This window comes from Ornithodoros turicata, unplaced genomic scaffold, assembly GCF_037126465.1.
Source record: "Ornithodoros turicata isolate Travis unplaced genomic scaffold, ASM3712646v1 Chromosome13, whole genome shotgun sequence".
NCBI lineage: Eukaryota > Metazoa > Arthropoda > Arachnida > Ixodida > Argasidae > Ornithodoros > Ornithodoros turicata.
The window spans coordinates 49,801-63,980 of record NW_026999307.1 but is presented as its reverse complement, the minus strand read 5'-3'; the positions used below and the strand labels follow the sequence as shown (position 1 = coordinate 63,980).

Genomic DNA, 14,180 nt, shown 5'->3' with positions numbered 1-14,180 from the left:
CGTCTGTACCAAACCAGTACAGTCCGTTTGAGTAATAGAGCCCAATTTCTCCCCAAATTCAGCATAACTGGACGTTTTTCCACCCGAAATTCACATTAATTTAGAGCACATGTTGTTTCCGAGGTAATTTCGGTACTGGTTTCTGTTTCCCATCGGGAACTCGTACTGTCTGGCTTGGCTTTTTCATGTCATATATTCTAGTTACATAATGGATGCAAATAGACAGCCACACCAAACACAAACACTAAGGTCTTTAATGCAAAGTTCATCACGAATCTTATACACTGCATGTAGATGCCTCTCTAGGTTGCAGAAATACATGCCTTTAAGTTTCGAAAATCTCCGCCCGTGCGCAAAGATAACAAATCATCCAAAATTTTCACGTTCATCTTGCTGCGCAGTGGGCTCAACACGAACGAAAGACCCCAAAATAAACAAATGAATGAATCAATGAATGATGACTGGAAGAATAGTGCGGATATATATAACTTTCATATTAACGCGAAAATACTGAAGGAAACGTCCTGCGAATTGGGTTTCCGTTAACGTTACCTCTTCTGAATTTGATTTCCATTTCGGTTTCTGGTAGTGGAAACTAAAACAATTTTGCTTCTGTTTCCATTTTCGTTTCCTGTTGAATTTCGGTAATTACCGTTTCTCGTTTTCGTTTCCAGTAGCCAACCCTGGTTTAAATGGAGCAGTTATGAAAGTGATTTAAATCATGGCTAATACTGATTATTTAAATCTCGGTTTAAATCAGCGTGATTTAAATCAATCATCCCCGGTTTCCATAACTGACGTGCAAGGCTATCTGCCACCCACCCCTGTGTTCCCTTTCATAAAGCTTTCGATAGTACTTCAACCCACTACCCCACTTCGACCCACTTGTTATCGCCAGTAATCTTTCACTGCTCACACAAAACACATCCCGTCTCACAGCAAAAGGTGTCATGTCCATACTTAGTGCTTTTGACAGCTGAATGTAAACAGCACTAGAAAAAGGTGGCAAGAGTCATGTTCTCATTCACTTCAGTTTGTTCATGTTACAGGCTGCTCAGTCTGCCTCTCAATGTTTCTGTTGTTACCAGACGTTTTCCGTTAGGTCTCATGGTAACGTGTCATTTCCAAACTTCTGCTACAAAGCATGTTCAGGCAGCTGACAACATTTATTCATTGAGTGATTTTAACTACCCTGAGGGTTGTCACTACAGAGGGGAGTGGGTTATATACAGATAAACACACATGATTTCGGTGCAAGTTATGAAGGTACATGTGATACTGGAATAACAAGATAATGAAAACAAATTAGAGCAAGCATTAAGAAATATAGAAAAAGTAATCATTTACTGCATCACTGAAATGTGTTATGGTACTGACGTCGCAAACTATTGAGGGAAGATGATTTCAGCTGCATTGTGTGCACAGAATAAATGTGTCTGCAAATGTATTTGTTAAATTGGTAAGAACAAAGATCCCGTTGCAAAAGGGGCGTAATATGGAGAGGAGAGAAATTCAATCTTTAGTGAAGCATGATAGCAACTTTTGTGAAACAGAGAAATGCAAGCAATGTCGCGCTGAGTCTGTAATTGAATGTAACGATAAATGGCTCAGCATTAGTTTGACAATGGATGTCTGATGATAGTAGTTGCAAAAGATGAATCATGCCCCCCCAGTCGTGTACCTGCTACAGTGCATTAATTAAGATATGATTACTAGGACTTTGCAGTCAATGTAACTTTGATTCTCATCTAAAATTATTATGGCTCGAGAGTTATGCCAATTTTCCAACAATTTATGCTGTACACTAGGAGACAAGAGCTACTGCGAATCAGTTGTATGGCCGTCTCACTATGCTCCCAGGTGGCTGTGCAGTGCATGTTACAAATTCTGTTTTGGTTGTGTAATAGGAGGCTCAGGTGACATTCACTAGAGCGACAAGAGGTGCATCTAATGGCAGAGGGCAAGATTAAAACACAGCACGGTTCCACGAAATAAGCATTGAGGACAGCTCATAGAAACTAAAATTTTGATGCCAGCTTTGTGCTTTGTTGAAAATTATTATAAAATCAAAATAATAAAATGCCAGCCTACGGAGTGGTATGATGTATTAAAACTAGTCGAGAACGTCTTGGACTACCCATTGTGACATCAATATCTGAATTATAAAAAGGTTAGGAACTGAAAAGTGCATACTGTTAGATAACAAGCAACACATTACTCCCCCAACATAACTTAGGAACTTCAAATACATTATCCTTACCTGTAGCTTCGTTAAATGTTTTGCGAAGTAGCTTAACTTGTGAAGAGTACCCTTTGTTCAGTAACTGCCTTGTCTCTGCAGGTCAAATGCTCATGTCCTGCAAAGTTGGCACACAATTAGGAGAAGTTTGCAACCAGGAAGGTTCGACCTAGCCTCAGCCATGGCAGGATGGCATCCACAAAAATATTTCAGAGGGGGTGTTCTATGGGGACCTTACATGGGGGAGGAAGATTTCCCCATTGCCTCCCACTGACAAATGCAGTAACAAAGGTACAATTTCGGAGGGTTGAAATTCCCTAAATCCCTCCTTGCTACGCCCCTGAGTCACAGCTAGGCCACCAACAAGCACGGCACATTGGTGAGAAAATTGGTTGAAAAAAATAACGAGTTATAGATAGCTTCCTTTGAAAAGGGAAAACAGGTGAATGCTTAAGCCACAGCCACCCTGTTTACATCCTGTTGCATGTTTAAATTGTCCCCTTTGGGCAATTGTTGATTTGTTTTCCGAAGTGGCTTGCATTGCAACAATACCCAGTAACAGGAACGGCCAGTTATAGTTACAACGGTCATCTACGTCAGTAGTGTCATCTCTTGCTGTAGCAGGTCCACAGTGTTCCGTAACCACCAGGTGGCAAACAAGATGCACAGACAGTGCATGATGGCAGAAAAAGATATCCTGCAAAGGCAGCGGCTCAGAGAGCACTTCCAAGATGCCCAATTCCTGGTTTTATGTCAACCATATGCTACGAGCATTTAACCAGGAAATCCCAAATCAAAAGATGAATATCACTGCTAATTTGAACAACAAGCTTTCAAAGTACTCCAAGGTGTGGTGATGTCAAAATCTAAAAAAATGTTCAATGATGTTTAAAGGGACAGTCGCATTCTCTGAGGTCAATTTAGAAACTAATGCAAATTCGAATTCCTTGCCGAGCACTGAAGTGGGCCCGAAAATACCATTCCGATCCGTGGCGTACTTTTCGCGCAATCCGATGAAAAAGAAACCGGAATCTTTGCGCCCTCGCTCTCTAAAAGTGGGAGCAAGTGTCACACGGATAAGGCCAATCAGCGCGCGCCCTGGGCAAATGCGAGCCGAGCGCCTGTTTGGCAATCACGAAGCGAAGGGAGCAAACATGGAGTCGGAAAACGAGAGTGATGTTTCTCTGTCTGGGGGAGATTCTGACAAATATGTTAGCGATAGCGGTGACGAGTTAATGCTGGACGATGACCCATACTCTACCGACCCAATGCCTCTGGAACCCGCCGACCATCCACAAGATGTGGCTGCAGCTAACCTGCGGGATGACATTTTTAGGTGACGTATCTCTTTGCATGGTTGCCGTCTGATGTGCGAAACAGTTTAGAATGTTGAAATGGGCAGGTGTCTGTGTGGAGTCTGCGACCCACAGGAGCCCGACGAGCGCCTGTGTTGCCATTCTGTTGCCAAGGTGGTAGAAATGTGCAACAGTGCCGCCGTGCAGTGCATAACACAACACCCATTACTCAGGGACATCTGCCTCTGTAGAGAGCTTATAGTGGTGTACGCACCTCAATGCTGCCGCTACGATCAACATTTTAGGCGACTCAATCCCCAGGACCACAGGTAAGCCTGCTGCAGCGCTCTCCCGTTTGCTATATGATTACGACTGTAATGTATTTTTTGTTTTAAATGACCCCCTCATCAAGATTCGGAAGGTAAACTCGTGCTAGTCGGAAGTTGTTGGTTATGCAAATTGTCACACTTAAAATGGACAAGGGCTGTATACAAAAGGGCGACTATTCTCAGCAGGTTTTTGGCCTACACAAGTTTTTCCCCCATAAATCATAAGAGTGGACGACAGCCGTGGAATGATCGAGAGAATCCTGGTCCAACAATTCCACTAGGAAAAGTGAAGCAACACAGCCGTCTCAGCTAGTCACAACATGCTCTCAATTATGCCAGTTAGCCATGGCCTGATTGGCAACACAAAACCGATTGATTGGCAGATATCCAGTGGGAATTTTAAACTCTGAAGGAAAGTCTTACAAGTCTGAAAACAGAAGCATTTGAGGTGCCAATGAAGGGGGAAGCATGTTATTGAAGAATGTAAGAGTAACATATTTTGGGAGAAATTGGATTTTGCCAAAATTGGAGGGATGCTGCTTTGGGAGGGAGTTAGCAGTTGGAATCGGGCTCACCTTGAAAGAGGTAGACCATTTTTCTGTTGTACTATGTTGCACACCTGCCAACCTTCCACATTCAAACTGCGGGAGACCATGGAACTAAGGAAGGAATGCACAGGCTTTGAACTCCAAGGTTGGGATAGTGTCTGTTCTTCTGTTCTGGCCATTATCTTCCCAACACTGCGGGAGATTTGGCAGGTATCCAAATGCCCACAAGATATGATGCTACACAAAAAGAAATGTCATGTGGAGTTGTCTTTTCAAGCTGCCTGAGGTTCACGGCATACTCGTCATTCACAAGCTGGGTCTGGGGATACCTTGTTCCAAGGAACAGGCGACAGATCCCTGGATGCGTTGTCCGAGCAATCAGGAGGGAGTTCCCGTCGATGTCTTATCAAGGCTATCAGCGTTAGGACCATCGAAACAAGGGTGTCTTGACAAGAGCTGGTGCATACTGATGGCTGGAACTGGAGACATGTAGTGGCAAGACGAAAATTTTGCTGACATAGGCACACTTCGTGTAAGTGAGCCCTTGGTCATCCCCCTTGCCTCCCATCAGAGGTTTTCGAGGATACTATAGGTGTGTGGTGTACGGATAAACCTTTGCAGTGTCGGGGAATATTTTGTCTTGTCACTCAGTATCTCCAGTTGCAGTCAACAGACTGACAGGAGCTCTCGCAGACTAGACTCAGCAACAAGAAAGAGGCGTTCACCGTCCTCCCTAAAAGGAGGAGACATGCACATATGAGGTGGTGTTTCTTTGCCCATGGCCACGGACTCACAGTTGATGTATACAGTCAAAATCCTTTATAGCGAACACCTTTTTAACGAAAATACCACTACAGCAATTTTTTTTTTTCGGTCCCGCTGGAACCTATAGGTCCAATAATGGACATCCTTTTTAACGAAAATACCTTTACTGCGAATTTTTTTTGCTGTCCCCTGAGTTTCGTTGTAAAGGAGTTTGACTGTATAGGGTCTTGAATGATGGAACCCTGGAGGGCTGTTGAGTTCATCACTGTAGAAGGCAGAGTTTGCAATGCAACTCTTTCAATTATCACAGCACTAAGAATATTCAACTCACTCTTCATCGTCAGAACTTTCCACCATGTCCGACGTATGAAGTGTAGCATCATGTGGGTCGGGGATGCTGCATGTAAAAGATTAAAGATCATGCCTGTGAATGACGTTTAAGGTGATGTATGTGGGTTACACTAAGAAATTACAGTAAACTCTCAGTAACTTCACCCCATGGTATCCACCAGAGCTTGCTTGAGCTAAGCAGTAATTTGAGCCATTGAATGTATTTTACAACACAGTAAGTATACCAGGGAAACCACTGTGTGTTTGAGTTAAGCATAAATTTCAATTTATCGATTTTTGACTTAAAGGAAGTTCACTACATAAATGACTGAAAATTCTTTGTCTCACATCTTTTACCTAAAGTAATGAAATGGCCTTCTGTAAGAGACCTAACGATTAGGGACTGTGATCGCAAGACAAGATTTCATTTCTTCAGCAATAAATATAACGCAATGAATTTTATAACGCAATGAACGCTTCTATTACTCTGTCTAAACCCTCTGTATGCCCGACGCTAAAGGTACCTACAGTACTACAGGTGTCTGTAAAACCGCATATCAGAGCCACGTACCTTGTCGATCCAAAAGTGGTATCGAGTTCTGGCGCTACATCTGGCGCTGTACCTGGCTCTGGAGTTGAGGCCCTTTGCACACCAGTATCAAAATATTGGTATGTAGACTGCAATGCAGTTTCGGTGCCTCTCATGTCCCCTGCAACACCTTCAGCCAGTGCCAAGCAGGGTTGCGGCTAAAGGCTAAGCTCAGTCTGCACAGCTGTGCTCGACGCAACAAACTCTGTCTGAGTGCCTGTGTACAAATACACGTTTCAACCATTACACAATAAGTGCTCTTTCTCAGTACCTAATGTACACAAGGGAACAGCTGTTTGTGTTCCCATGTGCCTCACATCCTTCTTTACGGCTTCCCCACGATCAACTGGAACTAAGGTATAGAGAAACCCGTACTGGCTGACTGTTTGGTACGGCACCAGAGGTTCCAGTAGTAGTCCATCCAGTATAATGGCTGCAAAACATGGGCAACAGGGAGAATATGTACGTATGCAGCTGTCAAAAATACAAATTTTTCTTTGTGCCATATTTTCCCTTTTTACTCCCCCACATGCCGCAACGAAAAAAAAAAAAAGGAACAAGCATGTTGTGTTTCTCTCTCGTGGAGAAACAGGAGAAAAGACGTGCAGCAATCTCCTAGTGGCATCCCCGTTACGGCACAGTGAACTGCAGTGATATATGTTTACATACAGCCTTCTGGATAGTCCCCTTGTGAGATGTGCCGTGAAGTGGAAAGTGGGTCCCCAGCGCTTGCTTCAGTCATGACCTCCGCATCTGAAATATGTCCTTGAGTGTTAACACTCAAAAGAATACGTTGAGCGCCTAGCGAGTACAATAACAAACATAAAAATTACTATGCCAATAAATCTTCCCCTTTGCAGTCCCTCTTCCACTGGCACAGTTATTTTCCTGTCCACATTACTTTATAAACACTGGCAGCCACATCACACAAGATTCCTTTCACAGAACTTGGCAATTTTCAGAGCTCGTACATATCCATTATTTTGTGGGACGTGCAAAAAGAATTGCAATTTTTTAGGTGGCTTGACAAAACATACCAAATCCAGTTGATTCCGTTGTCGTGCTTGCTGCCGCCTGAAATAGAGCCACAAATTAGCAACAAGGCTGCAGTAGAATACTGACGCAACATGCAGTGTCTCGGACGTAGCCAAACACAGATTGTGGTGTTTTCACATCCCTGAATGCTGCCATCAGGCTTACACTGTGAACAGTAGAAACATCCACTAGCTGCAATAACATTAGAATAACGCTGTCATGTGGGCGTGTTACGTTACTCCTGCATAATATAGGCGACCATTCGCTCAGCAACAATACACCAATCTTTTTTCACGAGAGTATGCGTACTATTGTGTCAGGATGCTGCAATCATTGTAATAATTTGTGTACATTAGTAGCCGTTGTGACTGTGGCGTTACAATCGGCAGCGAGGCCAGGTGTTCGCAATGATGTTTACTGTGACAACTGATATTTTTCATCGCAGCGTAGCTGTGACCATGCAAGATTGTCACTTACCCCTGTTACTGGTTCCTGCCCTTGTTCCTGATCTTGTTCCTGATCGAATATGGTAGGCACGGCGCCAATCTTCAGCCGCTTCCGTTTCTGCCGTAGCCCGAGCCGAACTTGCAATACATCTTCATCAACGTAGGCGTCGTCGGCGAAATGACAGGAACAGACGCGTGAAGCATTCAACCCTTGGGCCACACCACAGTAGTGGCTGGCGATCGCTGCCTCCCACTTTCTTTTCGTCTCGCCATTGCGAGGTCGGTGAAATGTAAGCTCGGGATTCGCGTGATAAGTCTTTGTGCACCCGGGCACGTAGCACCGGTTTCCTGGCTGTGACATCGCACGTCAATGGCGTGAAATCCTAGGGCACACGCTGTGGTTCAAAGTACTTCAAAGCAAACGTGACGAGACAACAAGAAAAAGGGTCAGACGCACGCTCAGACACACAACGAACTCCGGCAGGAAGGAGCGCCTCCTGATGGTTGGTTTATCCTGTTGACGTCATCCAGTGTAGGTGCCTTGCGGGGATTGCCGTGCGCGCCAGAAGCGCGAACATTTAAGTCAACCAAGTGGATTTGTGTGGAGAAAATTTGCTGGTGCACATTATGAACGACAGGGAACATGACCATAACAGTTCCGGAACACACTTCCGGATGCGACTATCCCTTTGAATGAAACTTTATGCCCTTGCGCCATGGAAAGAGTGCAATAGTACTACAACGAAAGTTGGAAACCAGTCAGATGTGAGTGGTTTTTTCAGGGGCCGCCAGTTCGTGGAGGATGCATTCAACAACAGGATAAATAACCAACTAGGGAACTCGAGAGCATCATAGTCATGAAGAATTCCATCAAAGAGTTCTTTCTACAAATTTTTAAGTTGCTCGGTGTTCTCAAAGTGCACAGTTACTAGTATGCGCCTTCGAAGGGGCTGACCAGCGTACAAATGTGGGCTGTCTGCCTTCAGTTGTACTACAAGGAACCTAGTCTCTCAGAAGATGTTCAACTTCCGAAACATCTTGCTCAACAATCAGAGCCCATGGAAAATAAAAGGGGGCATCAGAAACGGTCATGGGTATGCCCCCAAGTAATGGAAACTTTGCACTGACAAGCCTGTTACGTATATCCTCTTCAGGCACTGCAACCCTCTGCAATGAAACAAGGCAGTGTATAAGGAAGAAGTCTTACCCAGTAAAATTATTTGACTGGCCACCAATGACCAGACAGCTTAGATACAACCTACATACATCGCTAGAATCACTCGTAGCAGAACCTAAAGCAAAAGCAGCATTGTCTGAATCTATTGAGCTGAATCAACACTTCAGAGTTATTCACAGCTAGCACATGAACTAGAGTCTACAATGCAGTAGAAACAAAGAGGGCTAATGTGATATGGAAATGCAGCTTGTGCAGAGAAATATTTGGTGAAGAGTGTGCAGCCTGTGAACCCTGTCTCCACTGGTATGATGTCATCTGCGCATGTGTGCCTAACTCACGGCTTACTAGCTCTGTAAAAAGTGTTGGAAAAAATAAGTTGTTCACTTGGTTTTGCTACGTGTTCACTTGTGATTGCCAATGTGGGCGGACCTATCTCCAGTACAGGGCTTAAGTCAGTTTTAGTGTACCTCATAAGAATGAATCTGGTGATTAGACAGTATACATATTGTGTTTTCAATTAGTGCTGTGGGCCAATGCGACCAATGACTGAATGTTGCTCAATGGGTAACCGTTTCTAAAGTACAACTCTTAGACAAATTGCAGTTAAATTAGCTACACTTGTTCAGCAGTTTTAGAATACAGTACAACAATTAATTACTCTGGGCAAAAAGTTATTTTTTAGTTACATCACAACTCTTGTCGTAATCACTTCAGCTTCTCGCCCAGCCATCGTATTGCGACTTCGATCACCAAATCGTGGTGCATCCCCTTTTTCAATAACGCGTACGTGACTACTGCGAGTAGCCAATACACAGCCTCATACAGGTTCGCATTCAACCAAAAACGTGGCCGATATTTTTGGCAAGTTGCTTGTTCTAAACGCCGTAGCCCGTACTGGGGAGCTATTCTCGTCAAAGTAAGCTGCTTACTTACTTTACACGTCACGAGCTGTTGGGCTGAACCACCGCGACAAGCTCCGCCTGAACGATCCGCCCATTTCTAGGGACATTTATCCCCAGCACATACACAGCGTGTAGAGCATCACAGCTTAGACCTACAGTGGCGCTGTGTACCGGATTTAAATAGGTTGTATGGGAAAAAAGGAGAAACAATAGTACATCGGTTTAAACGTGCAGGAATAATTATGACGTCCTGATATTGTAGTTGCTATGGAATATCTCTCATGAACGGAGCTCTGGCAGTTTTGACGTGACAGGTTTGACGGCGGGCTGCCGCCGCCGCTGTCTTTTTTACAGTCAAAAAGTGGCGCCACACCCAATACCGTGCTTCTATGAAGAACATTGCTCGTTGAAGTTGTCCCCTCGCTGTCCCTAGATTTTCCCTAGCTCACGGGATCATGTTAAGAGGTACGTCATTTTGACGTAGGCAGTGACGTAGTATCTTACTTTTTGCGCTGAAAAGTAAGCACCGAAAAGAGGGTGATTACTTTGAACGGGGACGGCGGTAACGATGAGAATGGCGTACATGCCTCGGGCTAAGACTTATTTTGACTTCAAATACGTTTACACGACGGTGGAAATCGCGCATAGTGCACATATCTTTGCATTTCGTTGGAACAATGATCGATTGATCCCACTATATTACCGTGGTTCGTGCTTCACCACAATGCTTCGCTCTCCGATGCAGCGGCGTTCGTCATATCAACGATTGTCGATGACGTCTATCATTAGACTAATAAGAGTCGGCCCTTTACACGGACAAATAATGTAGTGCTCATTTCGTGCAACTTTCTCACACAACGCATTACATGGGGGGGGGGGGGGGCGTTGTAGGGGTTGTGGACACTGAAAAATTCGAATGCAAGGGAAAGACAGCGACGTCGGTTTCACTTAATAACTTGGCTTTGCACAGGCATTGTACTTAACCAAGGAACGCCATAAAGAACGTACGGAGAATAGTAATCTTTTCGCACCACTCCGCTTGTTCAAAATCTTGGGCACGCACGAGCGCCACCCCACTGTTCGCTGGTTCACTTCCTCGCTTACAGCGCGATCCCCACGCAAGATTATTTTCCTAATTTTACCGCGTGGAAGTTCTTCAGATATCATTGTCAAGCAAATGGACTAGTCTATAACCACTTTCCTGAGCATTCCTTCAACCTTCTCTTTCACTTTGTAGTCTTCCGTTTCCGGCGAGAAAATCTAAGGGTGGTATGGGCGGTATCGCGATGTGAAAGCGCTAACACAGCAGCAAGGCTGGACAATCAAGTGCTCGACAATTGGCTAACGGCTCGTGAGAACCATTCCCAATGACATTCCCATTGTTCACGCCTTCTTTATTCGGCGACCAATAACCTCCTTGCAAAGAAAGTAAGCAGCTAGCTTACTTTGACGAGAATAGCTCCCCTGCTGTAACGTTCACCGGCCGCCCCCGTTGTTGCAACGCTAACCATTGCTTATTTTTTTTCGATTTTGACTGCTCTCTCTTTCTTTCATTTCGTACACCACATGCAGATGCAGTTCATGTTTCAATATCGTTTCGATTTCTTCTCTTCGCATGTGTCCGTGGACGCAAGCCCATGCAAGGTGCCTCCCAGACACTAGTGGAACACAGCGACGTAACCTAAGTCGCAATACGACCTTATACATTGGTAAAAAGCACCTTTCTTGCAAACAGAATAACTGACAATTTGTAAAAACAATTGAAACAGCACCATTTTGCAGCGTCGCAAATCAACACATTCTCAAAGCGCGCCGCCATCATAAAACACATACAGCCGTCATGGTTGTCCACATATTTCCCGCTAAATAGCTAAACGAAATGCTGAAACCAAAACCTAAAACAAATAACTAGATCGCGGATTTTAAGGCACTAAAGAAACGCGTTTTTAGAGCCTAAAATGGAACTAAAGGAGGCCCAAAATCAATACTGTTCTGCCAACACTGCGAGCGATGAGGTCAGCGTTTGTTTCTTTACGGTAACATTACCACTTTTATCACACAATTCTGTGGAAGTTGCTGCTCAGAAATAATCAGGGCCGGCGAGAGAAATTACGGGCCCTGGGGATGGGTCACGTCCGGGCCCCCTCCTCACGTCTCGATATAACACAGTCGAAGCATTTCTCTGTATATGATTACAACAGGCCTTGGGTACCACGGGCCCCTGAAGTGGCCCGCAGAGACTCCGGTTGCCCGCATGGGCGTTCCCAGGATTTTTTTCCAAGGAAAGGCAAAGCGCTTCTGGGGGGTAAGAGTGGCAACCCGCACCCCCTACCACATCTTTTTTCTGGAAGGCGACGTTTCGCGCACTGTGTGGTGTGAAGTTCCGTATGACATCTGAGAATATATCATTACGACCTATGACTATATAAAGAGCGCACTAGTTTCGCAAGCGACCTTGGAGTTCCAGGGGTGCCACAGTCCCCCTTGGAGTTGCCCCCCATCCCCAGCAAACCATTAATATCCCTAAGACATCCTTAAAAGGTCGGGAACGTTCGGATTGTCTGGACATCCACAGGATATGTATGGGATATTCTACAACATCGGAGTTTTAGTCTTTTACGACAAACAACAGATGTCCGACATACGTCTGCAGGATATCGTGCTCAGACTGTTTAAAAATTTAACCTCCAGATTCCAGGGATATTCATCGGAGATCCAGAAGAGCAGGATTTGAGCACTGATTGAACGTCACCAGGAACGTCACCAGGGTGTCGTGTAGAGATATACGGATGAATGTGGGAGGTTTATAAAATCTTGTTCAGAATGCCAACCCAGACAACAAAATGTCAGCCCGCAAACGTCCAAGGGATATTCAATATCACACCTGCACTCCAGAAATATCCCTGAGTAGGCACATGCATGTCCCCGTGGTACCCCTTTGAACATTCTCAGGAATATCCCAAGAAGAAGAAGCCTTTATTTGCAACAGTATAGAATTGCGTACAACGTAATTAACAGGATTGCTAGGTCAACCCTGTGACGCAATCCGCAGTCAGCAAGTCAGTAGACCATAACAATAAAATAAAGTTACGTCAAGTGCTCTGAACATCAAATGAAGTTACAAGTACAATTTCAACACACAGAAATAACCTTTAAGAAAAGTACGACATGCAGTTAAGTCTTGTTTTCATGACAGTATAATTGGGTTCTTGCCCTTATCGTTCTAGGTAAGGTCCCAGACAACCAAGACACATCCTGAGGATGTCTATATGATGTCACCAACTGGACAATAAGATGTCCGTAAGATATCCCGGATTGTCCGGATGACATACTATTGGACATCATTCGTACTTCCATTGCAACAGCCGGGGACTTGATTTGGGCAATCCTTGTGGCTTCCATTATGACATTTTCAGGATATTTTTCTAGGCATTTCAAGATGTTTTTCTGGACATTCCAGAACGTTAATGCAGTATGCCCCCCTGCCCCGTATGCTGTGCATAGATCTTATAATGCAAGCTGTTCCATCACACAAGCCTGTTCACTTTGACAAGACATTTTATTGAACATTCTGTACTCCCACTCAGAAAAACCCATCTGTACATCCCCTGGCAATGAGCTAGCTAACAATGTATCAAGTTAACATCAGTTCTTGGAATGAGCAGCTGATCTAGGAACTGGTGTTTCATCTAAGTGGGTGAGTATCCTGAATAACGAAGGCAGTTAATTAAGTTACCAGCACCATAAAGGGCATATAGATGCGAGCTAGCCCAGGCACTGTGGTACACCTAAAATTTGGAAATTTCTCGCATCCTAACGTGAAGATATCACAGGGTAGAGCTGACATGTAGTATAAACAGTAACTGCCACCAAGGAATATTGGAGGCATAGTTTGAGTAGGCAATTGTACTGAAACAGATTTGCCACACAAACTTTCGCTTTCCCTTTTGAACAACCCAGCTGAACTCTGCAGCAACGCAGTTCGCCAGAAGGTACTCGAGTATCTTTGGTGTAGATTGTTTACTTCACTACCGCCAAGCTGATCGAGCTCTTGAACCTGAAAGCAGGAAATGTTCCAAAAGCTCATCACACTTACAGAAAAAGATTACCACTGACTTAACACAACACATAATTGAGACTTTTCCTCTCTTATGCAGAAGACTGGTGGTGTCCCTGCGGTCTGATGATGTTTCCTGCATATACTGCATCAACATGAGTAGAGCCTGAAAGGGTTTAACCTGCTAATTCCCCGAATTTACAACCCAAATTCAAGGTTGCCTGTGTAGGGTGAAATTAGTTTTTTACAAAGAAAATTGTCCTCACCGAAATTTACTGAAAAATAAACGAAGGCAGAAAAAATAGGCGATGCCAAGTTGCCGGTGGTGAGTAAATCAAAGAGTGATATTAAACGGTAGGAACAACTTATTTATTTACACATGGTAAACGAGACTTTCGTGCACGAGACTGCACTTCTTCAGGAAGACCTGAAGAAGTGCAGTCTCGTGCACGAAAGTCTTGTTTACCA

The 14,180-nt window shown here is 44.3% G+C and overlaps 1 protein-coding gene and 1 long non-coding RNA gene across 3 annotated transcripts in view; both read right to left on the bottom strand.

The window, feature by feature from the left end:
* LOC135372105 (uncharacterized) overlaps nucleotides 1-5,138 on the bottom strand; it is an 87,286-nt gene extending 82,148 nt beyond the window's left edge. For both annotated transcript variants that reach the window (XR_010415822.1, XR_010415823.1), the window contains exons 1-3: nucleotides 4,741-5,138; nucleotides 4,439-4,648; nucleotides 2,261-2,357 (exon numbers count right to left, since the gene is read on the bottom strand). This is a non-coding gene — a long non-coding RNA (uncharacterized LOC135372105). The remainder of the gene's footprint in view (nucleotides 1-2,260; nucleotides 2,358-4,438; nucleotides 4,649-4,740) is intronic.
* Nucleotides 5,139-5,383: 245 nt separating this feature from the next.
* LOC135372189 (uncharacterized) lies at nucleotides 5,384-8,889 on the bottom strand. Its single transcript, XM_064605881.1, has 7 exons — nucleotides 7,608-8,889; nucleotides 7,133-7,169; nucleotides 6,765-6,848; nucleotides 6,367-6,528; nucleotides 6,078-6,312; nucleotides 5,508-5,573; nucleotides 5,384-5,441 (listed from the first exon to the last, which is right to left on the bottom strand). Exons 1-5 carry the CDS (start codon nucleotides 7,935-7,937, stop codon nucleotides 6,254-6,256), a joined length of 672 nt encoding a protein of 223 aa, XP_064461951.1. The 5' UTR covers nucleotides 7,938-8,889; the 3' UTR covers nucleotides 5,384-5,441; nucleotides 5,508-5,573; nucleotides 6,078-6,253.
* Between the last annotated feature and the right edge of the window lie 5,291 nt (nucleotides 8,890-14,180).